General features: G+C 55.6%; 1 protein-coding gene across 15 annotated transcripts in view; it reads left to right on the top strand.

The window, feature by feature from the left end:
* Positions 1-16897, top strand: part of SYT7 (synaptotagmin 7) — a 66534-nt gene extending 49637 nt beyond the window's left edge. For 7 of the 15 annotated variants that reach the window (XM_058438783.1, XM_032153034.2, XM_058438781.1 and 4 more), the window contains 5 exons: positions 2935-3205; positions 6630-6799; positions 7221-7335; positions 7888-8087; positions 10152-10926. In XM_058438783.1, the coding sequence (XP_058294766.1) occupies positions 2935-3205; positions 6630-6799; positions 7221-7335; positions 7888-8087; positions 10152-10406 (1011 nt within the window). In that variant the 3' untranslated portion in view covers positions 10407-10926. Of the gene's footprint in view, positions 1-2934; positions 3206-6629; positions 6800-7220; positions 7336-7887; positions 8451-10151; positions 10927-12663 lie in introns of those variants that run through there. The other 8 variants (XM_032153043.2, XM_032153041.2, XM_032153042.2 and 5 more) reach the window with 3 other exon arrangements.
* The last annotated feature ends 1805 nt before the right edge of the window (positions 16898-18702 follow it).

Genomic DNA, 18702 nt, shown 5'->3' with positions numbered 1-18702 from the left:
TGTCCTGGTCTCTGGACCCTGGGCTGTGGAATCTGGGGGTCAAGAGACAAGAGACAAGAGTTAAGCACTCAGAGCTGGCCAAAGAAGGAGCTGAGGGGCAGAGGTGTCTGAGAAGAGGCGAGGCCACACCTGCTTCTGGGTACCTCCTGCCCTGGTACAGGGGTGGCTTGCTGCTTTTCGAGGCTGACTTCTGCTGGTGCAAGGGCTCAGGAAGCACCTTCGCTGACTGTGATGGGGTGGCCAACCTGGTTGCCATAGAGATGGCTCTGCCCCAGCTGAGTAATTAGGGCTCAGGGTTGTGGCTTAAGAAGGCTGGGATGGGCATAGAGCTGCCACCTCTTTCCCAGGTGAAACCTACCTGGCCAGCCCAGGCCTTCCCAAGACCACACCGTTTGGCAGCCAGGAGCCAAGGGACCAGAGGGACCTCAGGTGGGGCTGGGGCCAGCTGGGCTCCAGTCATCAGCAACTCCACCCCAACTTCAGAAGCAAGGGGGAGGGCGAGTGATCTTTGCTGGCACTGTCTACCCATGCTATGTCCCAGGTGCTCGGTCCATCTGCCAGTGGGTCAGGCCACGGGGCAGAACTTTAGAAGGAACCCCTTCTAGCTCTCCCAGGACCCCTCAAAGTAGGTCTCATGGTCCCCACTCTGCAGATGTAAAAGCAGGGTCAAAGGGTGTGGGGCTGGCATGAGCAGGGAAAAGTGTGTCAGGAAAAAGCAGGCTGTGGGCAGGGAAGCCACATTCTCAATGGGCCTGCGGTGGGGCTTGCAGGTTTATCTGGATCGGCCAAGGGGTGGGGGCGGGAGGGAACATCTGCTGAAAGGCAGCTCGGTGCCCCCAACTAGGCAGGACTGGGGTAGAGCCTCAGACTCTAGATCTGAGGGCAAAAGCAAGGCGCAGGTGGAAGGGCACTCAGGATTCCTGGCCGTTAAACTGGGTTCCATTCCCCCTGGCCATTCAATCGCAGGTGACTTGAGGCAAGTGACCTAACCTCTCTTTGCTCGCAGCCACAGTTGGAACACCGGGAAACTGTTCCAGCTGTGTTCCAGTGGGAATGCCTGCCTCGTTGGGATGTTGTAAGAGGTCAGTGAGGACAAGGCACAGGGCACAGGGCACAGGGCAGGGTCTGGTGAGGTGGGCGGCCAGCCAGTCCATGGTAGTTACTATTGTGAGTGTGAGGCTGGGTGCGTGGCTCATGCCTGTAATCCCAGCACTTTGGGAAGCTGAGGTGGGCATATCACTTGTGGCCAGGAATTAGAGACTAGCCTGACCAACATGGCGAAACCCTGCCTCTACTAAAAATACAAAAATCAGCCAGGCGTAGTGGCACACGCCTGTGGTCCCAGCTACTCAGGAGGCTGAGGCATGAAAATCGCTTGACCTTGGGAGGTGGCGGTAGCAGTGAGCCGGGATTGCACCACTGCACTCCAGCCTTGGCAACAGAGCGAGACCCTGTCTCAAAAAAACAAAAGCAAAAAACTATCGTGAGGGTGATTCCGACGCTTTTCACCTTGGCACGGTGAGTCTATGGGTCTTTGCTGGCTTGAGGGGAAACTTCAGTGTTGCCCTGGGGTGTGGGCCTGCTTTAGTGGAAAGAGCAGGATTTTGAGTCAGAGAGGGTTCATACTGCTGTGCAGTCTTGGCCATGTGACTTAACCTCTCTGAACCAGTCTCCTCAGCTAGAGGGTGGTGACACCTGCCTCGCCTGGCTATTGTCAGGATTCAGTAAGGAGACGGCGATGCGAGAGTCTCTGGTCGTGGTAAGAGCGCACTGGATGCATTATTATTATCTGTATTATTGAGTCTTTCAGAGCCTAGGGCTGCCTCTCCAGGATGAAGGAGAGGGCACAAAGCAGGTTTCTACAGGGGAAGTGGGGGAGAGAACAGATGCCTGCAGTTTTTCTGAACTGTGGTACCCAGGGTCCTACTTCTGTCCCTCATCCAGTCATCGTGGGAGATTTTAAAGCCAGGGGTGCCTGAGCCATACAGCCCCCTAACTGGGTCTGTTGTGGTCAGTGGTCTGGGGCTGCGCTCAAGCGGCTGGGGGATGGGTAGGGTTCTAAAACCTCCTAGGTACTACCAGTGTGCTCACAGGTTCAGACACGTGGCTGGGAGACCCTCCTCCCAGCTGCTTCCTGTGGTTCGATGTCAGGATGGGATGAGATGCCCACCCTGCCTCTGTGTGACTGTTTATTGGTGGGTCAGCCCATGTGCCCTCCCTCCCAGCAGTCCTCAGCCCCCATGGACGGTACAGTCATCTGAGCTGCCTTTTACACAGCACTGATGCCCAGGCCCACACCAGCCCCATCGTCAAACTGCTTGGGGGCGGGGCCTGGGGAGTCTGCAATTTTCTTGTCCCTAGTGATTCTGCCTTACACAAACAGACGTTGCTCCTGAAAACTTGCCTTTCTCATTTTGTAAATCACATCGTTCTCCGCACCCTAGAGAGTCACTTTCCAAAGAATTGTTGCGGTAAACTCTTTTGTGATGTGAATAGCCTCCCTCATCTGCTGTGTAGCCCAGGTTTGTGTCGGTGCATCCCACAGTTGGCCCTACCATGCCACGAGAGGGCAGGGAGGTCTGGAGGGCTCAGGAACCCCAGCACGCGCCAGGGCAGCTGCAACCAGGAAGGCTAGGCAGCTGAGCTGGAGCTTGGGGCAGGCAGCAGACCCAGGGCTGCGAGGAGAGCCTGGGAAGTGAGTGTCATGCATACCGCTCTGAGGTTCAGGAGACAGGGCTGTCTCGGCTCTGCCCTCCCCCTCCCCTCCTGGGAGACCCTGGTCAAGGCACCTGCCCTCTGAGCCTGAGCAGCATCCATAGGATGTGAGTGTGGGCTGGGCCACCGCCTCTGGCCTCTCTACCATGCTAGCCAGCAGTGGGGACATGGGGGAAGCAGAATCCTCCCCAACCCTGCCGGCCTCTCCCCCACCCCCAGCTCTCCCCAGGCTCCGAGGAGGATGAGGCCCACGAGGGTTGCAGCCGAGAGAACCTGGGCCGGATCCAGTTCAGCGTCGGCTACAACTTCCAGGAGTCCACGCTCACCGTGAAGATCATGAAGGCCCAGGAGCTGCCGGCCAAGGACTTCAGCGGCACCAGCGACCCCTTCGTCAAGATCTACCTGCTGCCCGACAAGAAGCACAAGCTGGAGACCAAGGTGAAGCGGAAGAACCTGAACCCCCACTGGAACGAGACCTTCCTCTTTGAAGGTGAGTCTAGTGCCACCTTCCCCCACCATGGTCACCTCTTGCCGTCCACCATCCCCCCTACCCAACCACACATGTGGCCACATGCACAGACACATATGTGTACACACACCTGCAGGCCCACAAATGCACAAAGACACATGCAAGCAGATACACTTATGTGCACACCTGCATGCGTGCACAGGCACAGATCCACACACATGTGCTCTCGCACACGCCCACACAGGCAATGTCCTGGTCTGGTTAACCTGATGCATTTTGTGTCTAGTTGGGATCAGGTCACAGGAGCCAAGTGGAGCCAGCATCACAGCCAGAGGCCGAGGAGGGAAGCTGGGCCACCGCCTGGTGTTTCAGCCCAGAAACAGAGCTCATCCTGAGGAGGGCAGGGAGGGAGGGAGGCACTCGTAGGACTCAGAGCTGGAGTACCCTGGAGCCACCAGATCATAGTGGTTCAGTGCACAGGCTGTGGCCCAGGCTGCCTGGGTTTGAATCCCAGCTCTTGCCACTTACTCGCTGCGTGACCTTGGGCAAGTTCTTGAGCCTCCCTGTGACTTGGTTTCCTCATCTACAAAATAGAGATAATAATAGTGAGGGTTCAACAAATGAGTAAATTGTAAAAGCACTTAGAGCAGTGCTTGACACCCAGCAAATGCTTAATACCAGGTTGTTAAACACACTCCATCTGTTGCCATTCTCTGACCCCCTCCCCCGCATGGGACAGGAACAACAGCTCTGAACCATGCCTGGAGGCCGCTGAGACAAATGTCCTTTCTCTCTCCTGCAAGCCCTCTCTGAAGGCCGCTCTTTATCTCTTATCTCTGAGGATTCAAGGTAACCAGGAAGCTGGGCGTGTGATTAAGGAGTGATTTCTATCCCAGGGCCTTTGGGTGCCAGGACCCCGCTTAGACAAGCCGTAACTCTTTGCCAATGGCCCCTGGTTCAACCAGGGAGAGTAAATCCCTACTCCAGCTGCCCCAAGCCCTAGCCTTCCAGAATCTTCACCGTGTACCCCAGGGACCTTTCCCCACCTGCCGTCCCAGCCACTTAGCACCCCACCTCTTCTGCAAGATGACAGCCAGGTCACCCACTAAATGGCACTGAGGGTGAGCAGTGAGTGTCTGTGTGTTTCTGGACACCCTCCTTTGCAGGCACCATGAGAGCCAGTTTAGAGATGGCTCAACCAGCAAGAGGTTCAGCTGTCTGGATGTATATGTAGGCAGCTGGCAGGGCGAAGTTTTTGAGCAGAACTCCAATCCTCCGGTCTCTTCCACGAGCATGTACCCAGCAACAGCCATGAACTGGGCACTCTTCTAGGTACTGGGGGTGTAGAAAAGAATGAGGCACCATTATGGCCCTCAAGGCATTTCTGGCCTAATGGAGACACAGATGTGTAGATAACTCAGCCACACACAGCATGACAGGAGCTGCAGGAAGCCAGTATGAGCTCCCTTTGGTGGTGCTGAAGAAAATTTCCCAGAAGAGGGACCATTCAAAATGGGTTCTGATGGATGAGTAGGAGTTTGCCAGCTAGGAGCCTGCTTCCTCTGGTGTTGATGAGAGCTGACTGGGGTGCAGCGACCTCTTGGAGCTTCCAATATTCCCAGAACACTTGTCCTCGTGCATTTTACCTGAACTGATGCCAAGGGTCCTCTGGGCAAGGTCCCTGGGAGGCTCTGAAATAAGCAAGACACGTCTTCCTGCAATATGAGGAAAGGGACCCTGAACAAATTCAGAGTCTCCTCTTCCAGCTCACCTGCTCCTGTCAGAGCTCCTCGGTGCTTCCAGAGTCTCTGGGGGAAGGTGCTGGAATCCTCTGGAGCTCCTCCTTCCCTTATCTTCTGCACCAGCCAGGCTGAGGTTCCAGGCGTCCTCCTTCCTGCTCATACCTGGTTTCAGAATCTCCTCACCTCAGGCCTCCGGGCTGGCCTGTGCCCCTGGCACCTCCTGGGCCAGTCCCACCTCTGACTAAGCCTCCAAAGAGCTCATGACTCCTGGCTTCAGACCTTCACCTGGCCCCCTCTTCCCTTCTGCATCCCATCCAAGCCCCTTCTGCTCCTCTCCCTCTGACCTTAGTGGCCGCCTCACCTCAGCACAGTCCTGCTGCTCCATCAGGCCATCTCATCAGCATTGATTCATCTGTTCAATTATGCACAGTTATGCAAGAATGCACAATTATACAATTATGCATTCACTTAACAAATATGTATCGAGTGCCTACTATGTGCCAGAAGCGGTGTTAGACACTGAGATCCAGTGGTTGGTAACAGAGAGGCCTTTCTGGGAATCCTTGCCTTCCGGGAGAGCCAGACAAAAATCAGGGAAAGAGACAGAGAAATCTATTACCGCGTGTGATATGTTTTTGCGGAAAAAAAGTTGCTAGAGCGGATAATGGGATCCGACACTGTCTGGGGTGCCAGGAAAGAATGCTGAGACCTGAAGGATGAGAGTAGCCAGGAGGGGGGTCATGATGGGGCCAGTGTGCGCCCGGCCCTGAGGCGGGAGGAGTCGGGGTGTTGAAGGGCCAGGAAGGAGGCCGATGTGGCTGGAGCCCAGTCATTGAGTGAAGAGTGGTCACAAGCCAAGCAGGGAGAGGACAGCCGGGCCAAATTGTGGAAGGACTTGAAGCCAAGGTAGGGTGCCCGGCTTTTATTCTAAGTGCACTGGGAGCCATTGAAAGGCTTTAAGCAGCAGCACATCATGATGGAATTTCTATTTTTAAAAGATCTCTCTGGCTGCCGCGTTGAGAATGGACGGTAGGAGAAAGCGTGGACGCGGGGAGGGCGGTTTGGAGATGCTTGCAGCTGCCTAGGCAAGAGGTGCCAGCGGCTTGGATGAGGGAGGTGGCAGTAGAGAAGGGGATGCTGCGGTAGGAAGGATGGAAGGCACAGGCAGGAGGAGAGGGGTGTGGAGTCACAGGACACTTGTCACCTCCTGCTTCTGTGACTTTGCCTTTTCCCTCCCACCGATGCTTCCCCATGTCCCTCTGCCCTGAGTCCTCCTGGGGCCTGCGTACTGGCAGCTGTGGCCACCTAAACAGAGCCACTTGCCCAGACCTGCCCCGGGACGATTGGCAGAGGCTGCTCAGCCACTGAGATGGACACAAGGTGCATGGGTGAATGGATGATTGCAGTTCTACTCTTTACTAGCTGGGACTCTGGGCAAGTACTTTAAGCCATCTGAGCCTCATCTGTAAGATGGACGAGATGCCATTCACCTTGGAGAATTGTTAAGGGAATCCCATGAGACGGTGACAGTTCTTGCTGGCACTTCAGTAAGGTCTAATTGCAATCCGGTGTGCCTGCTGGCCCGGTGGGGTGGCAGCGGGAGGGCACAGGGCCTGCCTCCTCTTCCCAGGGCCTTCCTTGCCTCCCGGGCCCTGTGCAGCCCCTCTGTCCCCCTCTTCACTCACACTCATCTATACCCCCAGGTTTTCCCTATGAGAAGGTGGTGCAGCGGATCCTCTACCTCCAAGTCCTGGACTATGACCGCTTCAGCCGCAACGACCCCATCGGGGAGGTGTCCATCCCCCTTAACAAGGTGGACCTGACCCAGATGCAGACCTTCTGGAAGGATCTGAAGCCATGCAGCGATGGGAGTGTAAGGCCCCATGGGTGGGCCTTAGCTGGACAGGCAGCAGGGCAGGGCTGGGAGATCTGGTCCCAGACCCTTGTCAACCTTAGGAAGGCCAGGAGGGCTGTGGGAGAGGGTGCAGATGGGTGGACCCGATGGAGCTCAGCCCTCACTAGCAGTCAGAGCATTGGTGTTTGGCACTTGGGGGGACTCACCCGATCTGTAAGAAGGAACCTAGGGCTATGTTCAGGGAACAGAGAGGCGATGGTGGCCCTGGGAGGAGCAGTACACCCACCTGCCAGATGGGGGGAGACAGAGTGAGACAGAGGTGACAGACAGGGGCATGGGTAAGCGCCAAGGTCAGGGTAGAGGGGGCTTGGGGGTAGCTGGGCCAATCAGAGAGCTCTGCTAGCCTAGTTCCCCACACCCCTCCTGTTGTGCCTCCCAGGGGAGCCGAGGGGAGCTGCTCTTGTCTCTCTGCTACAACCCCTCTGCCAACTCCATCATCGTGAACATCATCAAAGCCCGGAACCTCAAAGCCATGGACATCGGGGGCACATCAGGTACGGGGCTTCTCCAGCAGAGGATGGGCGGGCCGGGGAGGTGCTGGTGACACAACGGTTACACCGGATGTGGAGAGCAGGGTCTGCAGTGGTCCTCACCCCAACCCGCCACATCCCCACCTCCAGTCCTCACTCCTTACCCCAGAGACCCTGGGGCCCCCCTTTGAATCACCCTCATCTTGGACTCTGTTCAAGAGTCAAGACGTCAGCATCATCCTGGACTATGTTCTTCCCAGAATCAGAAAGAAAGGGAACATTGTGGGAAGACTTGGGTTCTATGCCCAGTTCTGATGCTACTTGTCTGAGATTTGGGGCAAGACCTGGCCTCTCGGGCTCAGTTTCCTCGTTGGTAGTAACGGGAAGGCCCCAGGTGATCGCTAAGGTCCATCTGCTGATTCTCCCAGGTCCCTCTTGTTCTTGCCTGGGTCTCTCCTTGCCTCTGAGGAAAGCACACGGCCCTCCTGCCTCAGCTTCCATTCCTGGAAGGGGAAAAGGATCCTAGGAAGTCCCTCCCCCATGGTCCCTCTAACCCTTCCCCACTCCCTCCCCCAGACCCCTACGTGAAGGTGTGGCTGATGTACAAAGACAAGCGGGTGGAGAAGAAGAAGACGGTGACGATGAAGAGGAACCTGAACCCCATCTTCAATGAGTCCTTCGCCTTCGATATCCCCACGGAGAAGCTGAGGGAGACGACCATCATCATCACCGTCATGGACAAGGACAAGCTCAGCCGCAATGATGTCATCGGCAAGGTAGGGGCGAGGCAGGTGGTGTGGTGCACCTGCTGGCACCAGTGAGGCTCCATTCCTTAAAAGAAGCAGGGAGGGTAGTGGACGGGCACAGGCTGGACACCAGGAGAGATTGGGATCAGTCTCCTCTCTTCTCAGGCCTCTGTTTCTTCATCTGAAAATAAGGGGATGAGATGACCCCCTCCCTAGGGTTCCTCTCTCAGTGTCCTCCTATGGGTAGGTCAGCTCAGGACAGACCACCAGCTGGGCAGGGAAAGAAGGAGTGCAAGAGAGGAATGGCCTGGATCTCAAAAGGAAGGTTTACTGGACAGGATGATGACGTTGGAGCAGTATTGCCCGGGGTCCCGTCTGCACAGGGTGAGCTGCACAGGGTAAGCTTCGCAGGGCAGCGTTGGGAGCTGCAGTCAGACTCCAAAGACCTCGTTTCAGTTCCCACTCCATCTGCCGATAAACAACCATATAACCTTGGGCAAGTGGCTTGGCCTCGCCAAGCTTTAGCGTTCTCATCTGTAAAATGGAGCAACTAATATTGTCCCTGTAGAACTTTACAGGGTGGTGTAAGAATTGCTTGAGGTATGTGGATGTTCTTGTAGAAATTTGGCCGGACACAGTGGCTCACGCCTGTAATCCCAGTACTTTGGGAGGCCAAGGCGGGTGGATCACCTGTGGTGGGGAGTTTGAGACCAGCCTGGCCAACATGGTGAAACCCCGTCTCTACTAAAAATAGAAAAATTAGGCCGGGCGCAGTGGCTCACGCCTGTAATCCCAGCACTTTGGGAGGCCAAGGCAGGCAGATCACGAGGTCAGGAGATCGAGACCATCCTGGCTAACACGGTGAAACCCCGTCTCTACTACAAATACAAAAAATTAGCCGGGCATGGTGGTGGGCGCCTGTAGTCCCAGCTACTCGGGAGGCTGAGGCAGGAGAATGGCGTGACCCTGGGAGGCAGAGCTTGCTGTGAGCCGAGATAGCACCACTGCACTCCAGCCTGGGCGAAAGAGCAAGACTCTGTCTCAAAAAAAAAAAAAAAAAAAAGAAAAATTAGCCAGGCATGGTAGTGGGTACCTGTAATCCCAGCTACTCAGGAGGCTGTGACAGGAGAATCCCTTGTACCTGGGAGGCAGAGGTTGTAGTGAGCCAAGATTGCAAGACTGCATTCCAGCCTGGGCAACAGAGCGAAACTCTGCCTGAAAAAAAAAAAAGTGATCTCTTCATATCACGTAACCAAAAAATTCATACCTGATCTTGAGTTTTCCCAGGACAGGATTCTGTGACATAAACCCTTCTGTGTTTCTACCTTAAAATGTCTATTCCTGTGTTTATTTATGGTTTCGTGTTGAGAGCCTGGGCTCGGGAGTCAGATTGCCTGGGTCCAAATCCTAGCCTTATTTTTTAACACTGTAACCTCTCTGAGCCTCATTTTCTCATCTCAAAATGAGAGTAGGATGGTCCTACCCTCACAATGCGCTGGGAAGATTAAGTAAGATCACACAGGTGAGCTGTTTAGCATAGGACTTGAATACATGTTAGCTAGTATGATAATAAAGGGGCATGTATATCCATTCAGGCAGGACAATTTGACCAGGAGTATGTGAGGAACCAGTGCTCAGGGCAGTCATGGAGGAAGGGGAGATGCCAGGAGTGAGAGAGGGGCACATACCTGGGCATTGCCCTGTGTGGGGGAAAGGGAAAGGGGGACTGGATACCCACAGGGAAGGGAGCTGAGTTGAAGGCAACCCTCAGACAGATGGGAATGGAGAACTCACCGGCTGGGGTGAGGGAAGCAGCCTGGCCTAAAAGAGGAGAGCTAGCCCTGCTTGCCATCAGGTATGGCATGGGGAGTATGACTGGCCAATCTGTGGTCACAGGTGAGACAGCTCCCCAGGACATCGCCACTCATACTCCAGAGAGAGTATGCGCCCCTGCCTGGCCAGGTCCTGCTGAGTGCCCCCTTGACCAGCTCAGCCCAAAAGCCAAGTGACCATATCTACTTTGACGTTCTTTTGAAGCTTAGCCTTTTGGCGTTGGGTGTTCTTAGATACCAATTAGAGCTTCTTTTGAAACAGTCCTACCTTCTGTTGGCTGAACCAAAGCAAACGTGGATTTGTTCTCACTTTGGCCTGGTAACTTACCGAGCCCAAGGATCTCTGAATCATTCTGACTCCCGGCTCCTGCTCGGCCCCTGGAATCCAAGAGTCTGCCCTTTGTGTGCCTGGCATCATCCAAGGCTGTCGGTATCATGCTGGGCTGAGGTTGCAATGGGGGCAATCCCAGAGCAGGGCAGGCCCATAGTGCCCCAGAGCTCCGTGACCTCCGAATAGTCAACCAGCTCCAGCAGGATGGAGCCGCTGGCTGAGAGAACTCACTACACAGAGGCATGCCACTGTTCCCAGCTGAGCACATGACATGCACCATCCCAGCTATCTGTGAGGCAGGTACAGTCATCAGCCCACTTTACAGAGGAAGGTCTGGGGCTAAAAGAAGTTCCACAATATGTTGCAGAGCTGGGGCTTGCTCCCCATCCTTTTTGTTTTGTTTTGTTTTGTTTTTTGAGATAGTCTCACCCTGTCGCCCAGGCTGGAGTGCAGTGGCACAATCTTGGCTCACTGCAACCTCTGCCTCCCGGGTTCAAGCGATTCTCCTGCCTCAGCCTCCCAAGTAGCTGGGATTACAGGCATCTGCCACCATGCTGGGATAATTTTTGTGTTTTTAGTAGAGACGGGGTTTCACCATGTTGGCCAGGCTGGTTGAACTCCTGACCTCAAGCAATCCGCCTGCCTCGGCCTCCCAAAATGCTGGGATTATAGGCATGAGCCCCCGTGCCTGACCTCCCTATCTTTTTTTTTTTTTTTTTTTTTTTTTTGAGATGGAGTCTCACCGTAGTCCAGGCTGGAGTGCAGTGGCACAATCACGGCTGACTGCAGCCTCGACCTCCCCAGGCTCATGTGATCCTCCCACCTCAGTCCCCCAAGTAGCTGGGACTCCAGGCATGTACCACCATGCCCAGCTAATTTTTTTGTATTTTTTGTAAAGATGAGGTTTCACCATATTACCCAATCTGGTCTCAAACTCCTGGGCTCAAGTGATTCTCCCACTTTGGCCTCCTAAAGTGCTAGGATTACCGGCGTCAGCCACTGTACTCATCCACTGAGGCCACAACCATCCTTTAAAAAAAAAAAAAAATACACTGTTTATTGGCTGGGCGTGTGGCTCACACCTTTAATCCCAGCACTTTGGAGGCTGAGGCGGGCGGATCATGAGGTCAGGAGTTCGAGACCAGTTTGGCCAACATAGTGAAACCTGTCTCTACTAAAAATACAAAAATTAGCCGGGCATGGTGGCGGGCACCTGTAATCCCAGCTACTCGGGAGGCTGAGGCAGGAGAATCACATGAACCCAGGAGGCGGAGGTTGCAGTGAGCCGAGATCGTGCCACTACACTCTAGCCTGGGCGACAAGAGTGAGACTCGGTCTCAGAAACAAACCAAACAAACAAAAAACACTATTTCTGAATAATTTTAGACTTACAGAAAAGTGGCAAAGATAGTAGAGAGAGTTCCCATCTACCCCTTACCCAGCCTCCCCAGTTGTTAGCATCTCACGTTTGATGGGACATACGTCACAGCTTGAGGAACCAACATGGGCAGTGCATTGCTGTGAACTAGACTCCAGCCGTTATTTGTATTTCACCAGTCTTTCCGTTAATGTCCTCCTTCTGTCCCAGCATCCAATCCAGGACACCACACTGCATTTAATAGTCATGTCTCCCCCATTCCCTCTGGCCTATGACAGTTTCTCAGTCTTTCCCATTCTCTATGATCTTAACGGTCTTAAGGAATATTGGCCAGGTGTCCTACAGAAGCCCCCATGTACCTGTTTTTTCTCCAGTGCTCATACTCTTAATCACCCCCAAGTCCCAAAGCTGAGGTCAGCTGGGCCAATCCTGGGGGTTCCAGGGGAATTCATGCATGCAGCCCCGTGAGGCTGCGAAGCAGGATTAGGCTGGTAGCATAGAGCTCCAAAGACCTGGATTTCAATCCCTCTGTGCCACTTATAAACCCTGTGACTGTGGGTAAGTCTCTTAACTCTTTGTACCTTAGTTTCCCCATCTGAAAAATGGAGATAATCATATAATCCTACCTCACAGTTGTAGGATTTGATGATCTATGTGTATGAAGTCCCTAGCTCAGTACTCACATGTAGCAAGTGTCCAGGAGTTGGGAACGATTATAATTAAGGGGGGCTGGATAGCACCCAACAGATAGGGCAGGGAAGGCCATGGAGACAAGCTGCCTCCAACCCCACCTTCCAGACCCCACTGCAAAATAGGTTGGCAGTCTAATTCCGAGAGGCCTGGCATGCCCAGGCTTGGGGGTGTGGGGCTGGACAACCAGGAAAATAGATCAGGCTGACCAGGGGAGAGAGGAGGGCGCCTCTGTGGGGTAGGTTGTCACAGCATGTGGAGGCTGGGGGGCCACAGGCTAGGGTATCATGGTGGAGTTGGGGTGTCACCCCTGTGGGGGAAAGGGCCAGTGCCCTGGAGCCTGTGCCAATGCCATCCTCTCCCCTTTCTCCCCAGATCTACCTGTCCTGGAAGAGCGGGCCAGGGGAGGTGAAGCACTGGAAGGACATGATTGCCCGTCCCCGGCAGCCTGTGGCCCAGTGGCACCAGCTGAAGGCCTGAGTGGGGCCAAGGGAGGCCCAGGGGGCCGAGGGCCTGGGTCCCCATCATGCCCTCACCACTTTATGCACAATGCCCGGCCTGAGCCCCCTGCCATAGGGAGGGGAAGACCCTGAGGGCTCAGCCAGGGAGGGGTCCCAGGACTCAACTGGGCCCCGTTTCTAGGAAGTACCAGCCCCATCCCCCACAGTCCAGCTCTGGGGAAGAGGCTCTGGGAGGCATTTTCCTGCTTTGCCCCTTTTCTTCCTGACTTACTAATACTAAAGAAGTTGGGGAGCTCAAGAGCCAGATGGCCAGACAGGCAGACCCCTCCAGAGGCCCGCCAGGTGGGCATGGTCCCCCGTTTTCTTTAAGGCAGCACCTGGAGTGGAGAGAGGCCACTCCCTCTCCAGCCCCCACGTGGACCCGGGGAGGGGAGGCTGAGGCGTTTGGCCCCGGTCTGGCCAGGAGAGGCCCATCCCCAGGGCAGTTTCAGGTGCCAGCTGGGCCCTGAATGCCAAGAATAGTATATAGCCCGCTCCTGGGTCCTGGAGCTGTGGCCCTTTGTAGTTGTGTTGTGTCCATTGTGTGTGTGCATGGGGACAGAGGCCTGGAAGTGCGGAGGACTATACAGAGAAGGCAGGTTTCATGAAGGCCAGGCAGGGTTGGAGGCCGGGGTGTGAGAGGAGAGGCCTGTAGGGCTGAGCGGGGTAGGGTGAGGCAGAGGTCGGAAACAGAAGAGCTGCAGTTGCTGAAACTGGGCTGAGAACTGAGCTGCCTCCTGCCATCCCCCCATCTCCTCCCCTTCTCCCCTTGGTGCCCACCTCTGCTCAGAATCTGAAGTAGTTCCCTCCTCAGCAATTTCATCTCTTGAACACTGGCTCACACCTTTTAGGCACCTACTGTGTGCATAGCATTCCACCAGGACTCATCTCCCTTCCTTCTCAAGGGGTCCCGACCCCCAACTAGCTTTGCCCTAACTCCTTCATCAAAAGACCCCCCGCCAGCTTCCCACACCTCATACGCAGCCACATCTGCCCTATTCTCCATGCTTTCCAGCTTCCCTGCCCTTCCTCATCTCTCCCTGCCTGTGCAGACCCCCACCCTTCTTTCCTCCACCCCTCCATCCCCCGATGCTTGTAGACCTTCCATTCATTCTGTCTCATCCTGCGTGGTCTCTGATCTTCCATCACCTGACCTTCTCCAGGACTGTCTTCTCACCCTTCCCCACTCCCTGGTCCCCGGGAGCAGCTCCTTCTGCCTGACTCACTCACAGTGCAGGGAAAGGAGACAGGGAAAAGACCAGGATTCTGTGAGTTCTGAGGTTGCCACACACAAAGAAGCTATGGTTTCTCTGCCTCAGCCACTGATGAGACTAAAACTGGCTTCCCCTTGGAGACGGCAGATTTCAGGCTGATCGCTGCTTAAGCCCTCTCATCCCCACGCTGGTCCTGGTATTGATACAAGACCCAGCTGGTGACAAAGCCTCCAATCCTGGGGGTCCACGAGCCTGGGCCTGACATTCCCAGAACCACCGCCAGGTGGCGCCAGGCCCCCACAGTCTGTGGCCCTGGTCTTAGCCCACAGTTCCACTCTGGATGGACCTATGACACCCCAAAGAGAAAAAGGGGACTTTGGATAGGGTCCCCACATCCAGGGCGTGGGGAGACCATAGGCATTTGGGAACCATTTTCCTTCGATCGGCTTCCCCTTGAGCTGAGCATTCTGCTTGCTGCAGTAGATGGGTCGCCTTTTGCCCATACCGAAATTTTCTTAAATTGAATCGCTCACCCCCACCATTTCCTCTCCCTGGGATCTGGAGGAGCATCATACATAGTAGGTGAATCGTTTTGTAGAGTGAAGAATGCTAATGTAAAGCAAATAGTCACCCACGTTCCTTGTAAATCCAAATGTTTCTATATTGTAGCTTTGCTTAAAATGGGGTCGGCCCCAACTGCATCCTCCTCTTTGGCGGGTTGGGGAGCGGCCCCCAGCCGCGACGAGAGGGCAGCGACCCCGAGGCCTCGTGGACGTGGGAGAGGGTGTGGTGGGAAGTCTTGAGCGGAGGAGGGGATCTGCCCTTCTCCACTCATCCCTTGGATCCGCCTCGGTTTCCTGTCCCCCCACCACCCGCCTGCCCCGCAGAAGACCGCCCAGTGAGCCAGCCCCCGCCTCCCAGGCCCCCTCGCCTGCTAAGGAGTCCCCTGGGGATCCAACAAACTTGTATCGAGTGGGCGGGGCAACGGCTCCCCCTTTTCCCGAGCCCCGCCCACAGAGCTCTTAGCCAATCCTATGCAGAGAGCATCCCCTGGCAGGGGTCTCTTCCCAACCAGACCCCACCCAGGCACATTGGCGACCAGGCTTGGGCTTCCCCAGCGCCCCACCACCACCACATGCAGGTGGAGCTCTGGGATGCTATGTTGGGGCGGCAAGCGGTGGGCCGAGGGCCGGGTAGGCCAGCACGGGAGGCAAGGGTGGTATGGGATGGGGCGGGGGCGGTCTAGAGCAATAGGAGAGCAGAGAATGGGGGAACTTGAGGGTGGGGGGAGGGCACTGGAGCCCTGCCACCATCCCAGGACTTTGGGCAAGTCACCCGCACTCCCTGGGCCTCAGTTTCCCCATCTGTAAAATGATGGTAATAATACTTCACCTACCTCATAGGGGAGGTTGTGAGGCCACCATCACCTGACCTGGGGGTCAAGGCAGGAGGACTCCGAAGGTGCTACCCGTGAGCAAAGTGTAATTACCGAAGCCTGACTGCAAGGCCCACCTGCCCCTCCCCCACAGAGCCTCCAGAGCTAGCTGAGGCCAACGCAGGCCCGTCCGTCTCTTCACTGTGTCGCAGGCCCTTTCATGGGCCTCGTCTGCCATCTTTGTGGGTGCCCTAGACTTAGTCCTTATCTTGTCCTGGTTTCCTTTCTTGTGACCATCTCCCCATGAAACTGCTGTACAAATTCCACCTGCCCCAGGACCCCCGTGCCTGCCCTCTGGCACCAGATGCCAGGGAGGGGACAGAGGAAAACAGCCACAAACAAGCCAGGGGGGCTCCCCTGAGTCCCCCAGGGGTGGGGATTGGTGGCCACTGTTTGTATGTCCTTGAGTGCAAGTGTTTTATAAAAAATAAAACAAAAACCCACCATCACAAAAAAAAAAAAAAATTTTGCAGCGAAGAGAAATGAAGAAAAACTGAAGAAAAAAAAAAAAAACAGGAAAAAAGAACCATACAAAATTTTTCCACCACACATACCCTCTAAGCCAGCAAGATTTCCTCTTTGCAAAATCATATTTTTGTGGGAATGGGCCCTGCTTTTTGTGGCAAGGCCTGTTCTGATTAATAAAGGATCGTGAAAAAGTAGGGCCTTGGCTGTTTCCTCCGTGGGTCCCAGCCCTCCCTCACCTCCCTGGGGGCAGAGGCAGTGGGGTGAAGGGGATGGGGGCCCCAGGGCTGAGCCTCCCCTCAGTGTGTCACCTTTGGGATTTGACTTCACTGGTGACCAGGCCCTTCCCGAGCGTCCAGCCATCCTCAGATCTCTATACAATATGATCCCACTGGCTTCCCAGAAAGCAGAGAGGCAGCGACATCTCCCAGATCAGGCCTGACACAAGGCTTTTTGGGAGTAGAGTCCTCTCTAGGCCTCAGGGGTGCCCTCCAGGGTCACCCAGCCTGACATCCCCTCCCTCAGTTCCCAGAGGACCCTTGCCACCCTCCAAGGCAGCTCAGACAAACCAAAGGGGGACGCTCCAGCTTTCCCACCACCACCCACGGGGCCACTGTAGTTTCAGACCAGCGCCTCCTTCCTGGCCCTTGAGGTGGGAAAAGGAAAGACAAGGAGCTCTATGTCTGCTGGCTGGACCTGTGGCTTCTCTCAGCCCTCTTCTAGTTTCATTCTTTAAGATTAAAAAAGTCTCTTCCACTCAGTAGAACATGTTCCAGCCTGAGGTGTGGGAAGCTGGGTTGTAATCCCTTCTGCAGCCTCTGTGGCCCTGGGCAAGCTCTTTCCTTCCACCTGTTTCTTCTGGCCACAACAAAGCAATAATCATTCCCATCCCCTGCCCTTTCTTCCCCACCCAGCCCAGGGGAAGCTGAGCCTCTGCAGCTCTCAGGGTACTTCAGAAGGAAGGTGCTACATCTGTTTCAGACACAGGCACAAAAGGAACGAGCACCTCCCCGTTGTCATGTGTCCACCTGCTGGCCCCTGCCCCCGCCAGGAGTGAAGCGGGCCATCCCATCCGCACCCTGCTCCCAGCACCTGGGGCCAGCAGCTGCCTCCCGAAACTGCACTAAGTACCCCATCCAAAGCTGTCTGTCCCTCGTTTCCCACAACCTGGTTTAGATATCCCTTCTGATCTCTGTTCCAGAGATCAGAGGAAGCCCCAGGGTCAGGTAAGTAGCCTCAGGGGCGCCCTTGGCCAGAGCTTCTGTTCAGGCGCTCTCCGTGAAAGCAGCCCCGGAAAACTGAGCCTGAAGTCAGAGACGGCTGAGGCCCAGCACAGGGCGCAGTCCCTTGCCACTGGCTCGGGCCCTTCCCTGGACTTTTTGCCTTCCTCCGTTTTTATTTCTCTGGGTCTGTCTTCATCCATGCCTGCTCTGAGATGCTCCCCCACCCCTCCCTGTACCTGGGACCACCGCCCTCTGGTGTTTTCTTTCTCTTGTGAGTCCCCCCTGGATACTGCTGCTTTCTGGAAGGCTGTCCTGGGTTACATCCTGCGCTCCTCTCCCTCCCACGCAAAGACAACCAGAAGGACAAGCCTTGAGCACGTTGATGCCCCAGCTCGTGGCTCCCCAGACCATCTGTTTCCCGCGAAGATGCCCCGCTCCCCATGTCTGTGTCCTGCGTGTATGTGTCGTGTCTTGTTTAGATTGTGAGCCCCCTGGGCAGGGATCCCTGTCTGCATACGTGTTCCATGTGGCACGCCCGGGTGTGCTAATAAACGTTCATCTTCGGAACAAGATCGCCAGGTGTCTCGAGGAAGCTTTGGGACAGATGGCTGAGTAAGCCAGTGTGGTGGCATTGGAGGCAGGGAGGGACTTCCGGGTAGGGCCCCCAGCTCCAAGAACCTGTTCTCCCCCTTTCCCGAGTCCCATGAGGGTGGGTGGGAAGGGGGTGAGGAATGGCATTCACAAGGCTCCAGCCCTGGGTCTCCGCTGCCACACTGGCCAGCAGGGCTGCTTGCCTGGAGGCTGGTGGGGGCGGGGGCCTCAAGAACAGGCGCAGTTCTCAGCCATTCCACTCACAGACCTGACTGCCAGCCAGGGACCAAGCAGCTCTTCTGTGACGCAGTGAGCACTGGGTTGGGAGTCCTCACACCTCACACTTAGGGGTGAGTCACTCGCCCTCCCCACCCTGTTTCTTGCCCTGCCGCCTCCTCTGCCTTTCTCTCCACTTGGTTCCCACAGCAGGAAGGAAGCTTCTTGCTCTGACTGCCAGCTCCCTTGGCCTCTGCCCCTGAATCCCTGGTACAAACATGACTCTTGCGGAATTTCCCTGCCCTATTCCCCCATGGCCTGCCCACCTCTGACCGCCCCAGGACGAAGTGGGGAAGCGCAGAGGCAGCCCATCCATCCCATCCCATTGTTACAAGTGTCCCTTCCAGTCTCCCCTGCCCCCTGCTCCCCAGAGGCCAAGTGAGAATCACAGGAAGTTGTGGGTGGGGGAATGCTAGGACTTCTAATACAGTGCTATCTCCACCACCGAGGGGAGCCGTGACACCCAGTTGTCCCTGGCAGTAGCTCCCTCCCTACTCACATGGAGACAGAGACCCTCAATCGTGCTCTGTAGCATCAGCACCCAATTTAACCACACTCAAACTTTCCAGAAGGGACTGGCTTCTGAGGGTGGAGAGCAAGTGAGTAGCAGGGCCAGGGACAGAGCCCATTCCCATTCCCCGGGGGAGCGCCTGCTCAGCTGGCAAGCAGTCATGGCTGCAGGTGCCACGTTTGACAAAGCAAAAGGGTAA

Source organism: Hylobates moloch, unplaced genomic scaffold, assembly GCF_009828535.3.
Source record: "Hylobates moloch isolate HMO894 unplaced genomic scaffold, HMol_V3 SCAFFOLD_5, whole genome shotgun sequence".
Classification (NCBI taxonomy): domain Eukaryota; kingdom Metazoa; phylum Chordata; class Mammalia; order Primates; family Hylobatidae; genus Hylobates; species Hylobates moloch.
The sequence above is the reverse complement of the archived record's forward strand: the minus strand, read 5'-3'. Positions and strand labels throughout refer to the sequence as shown.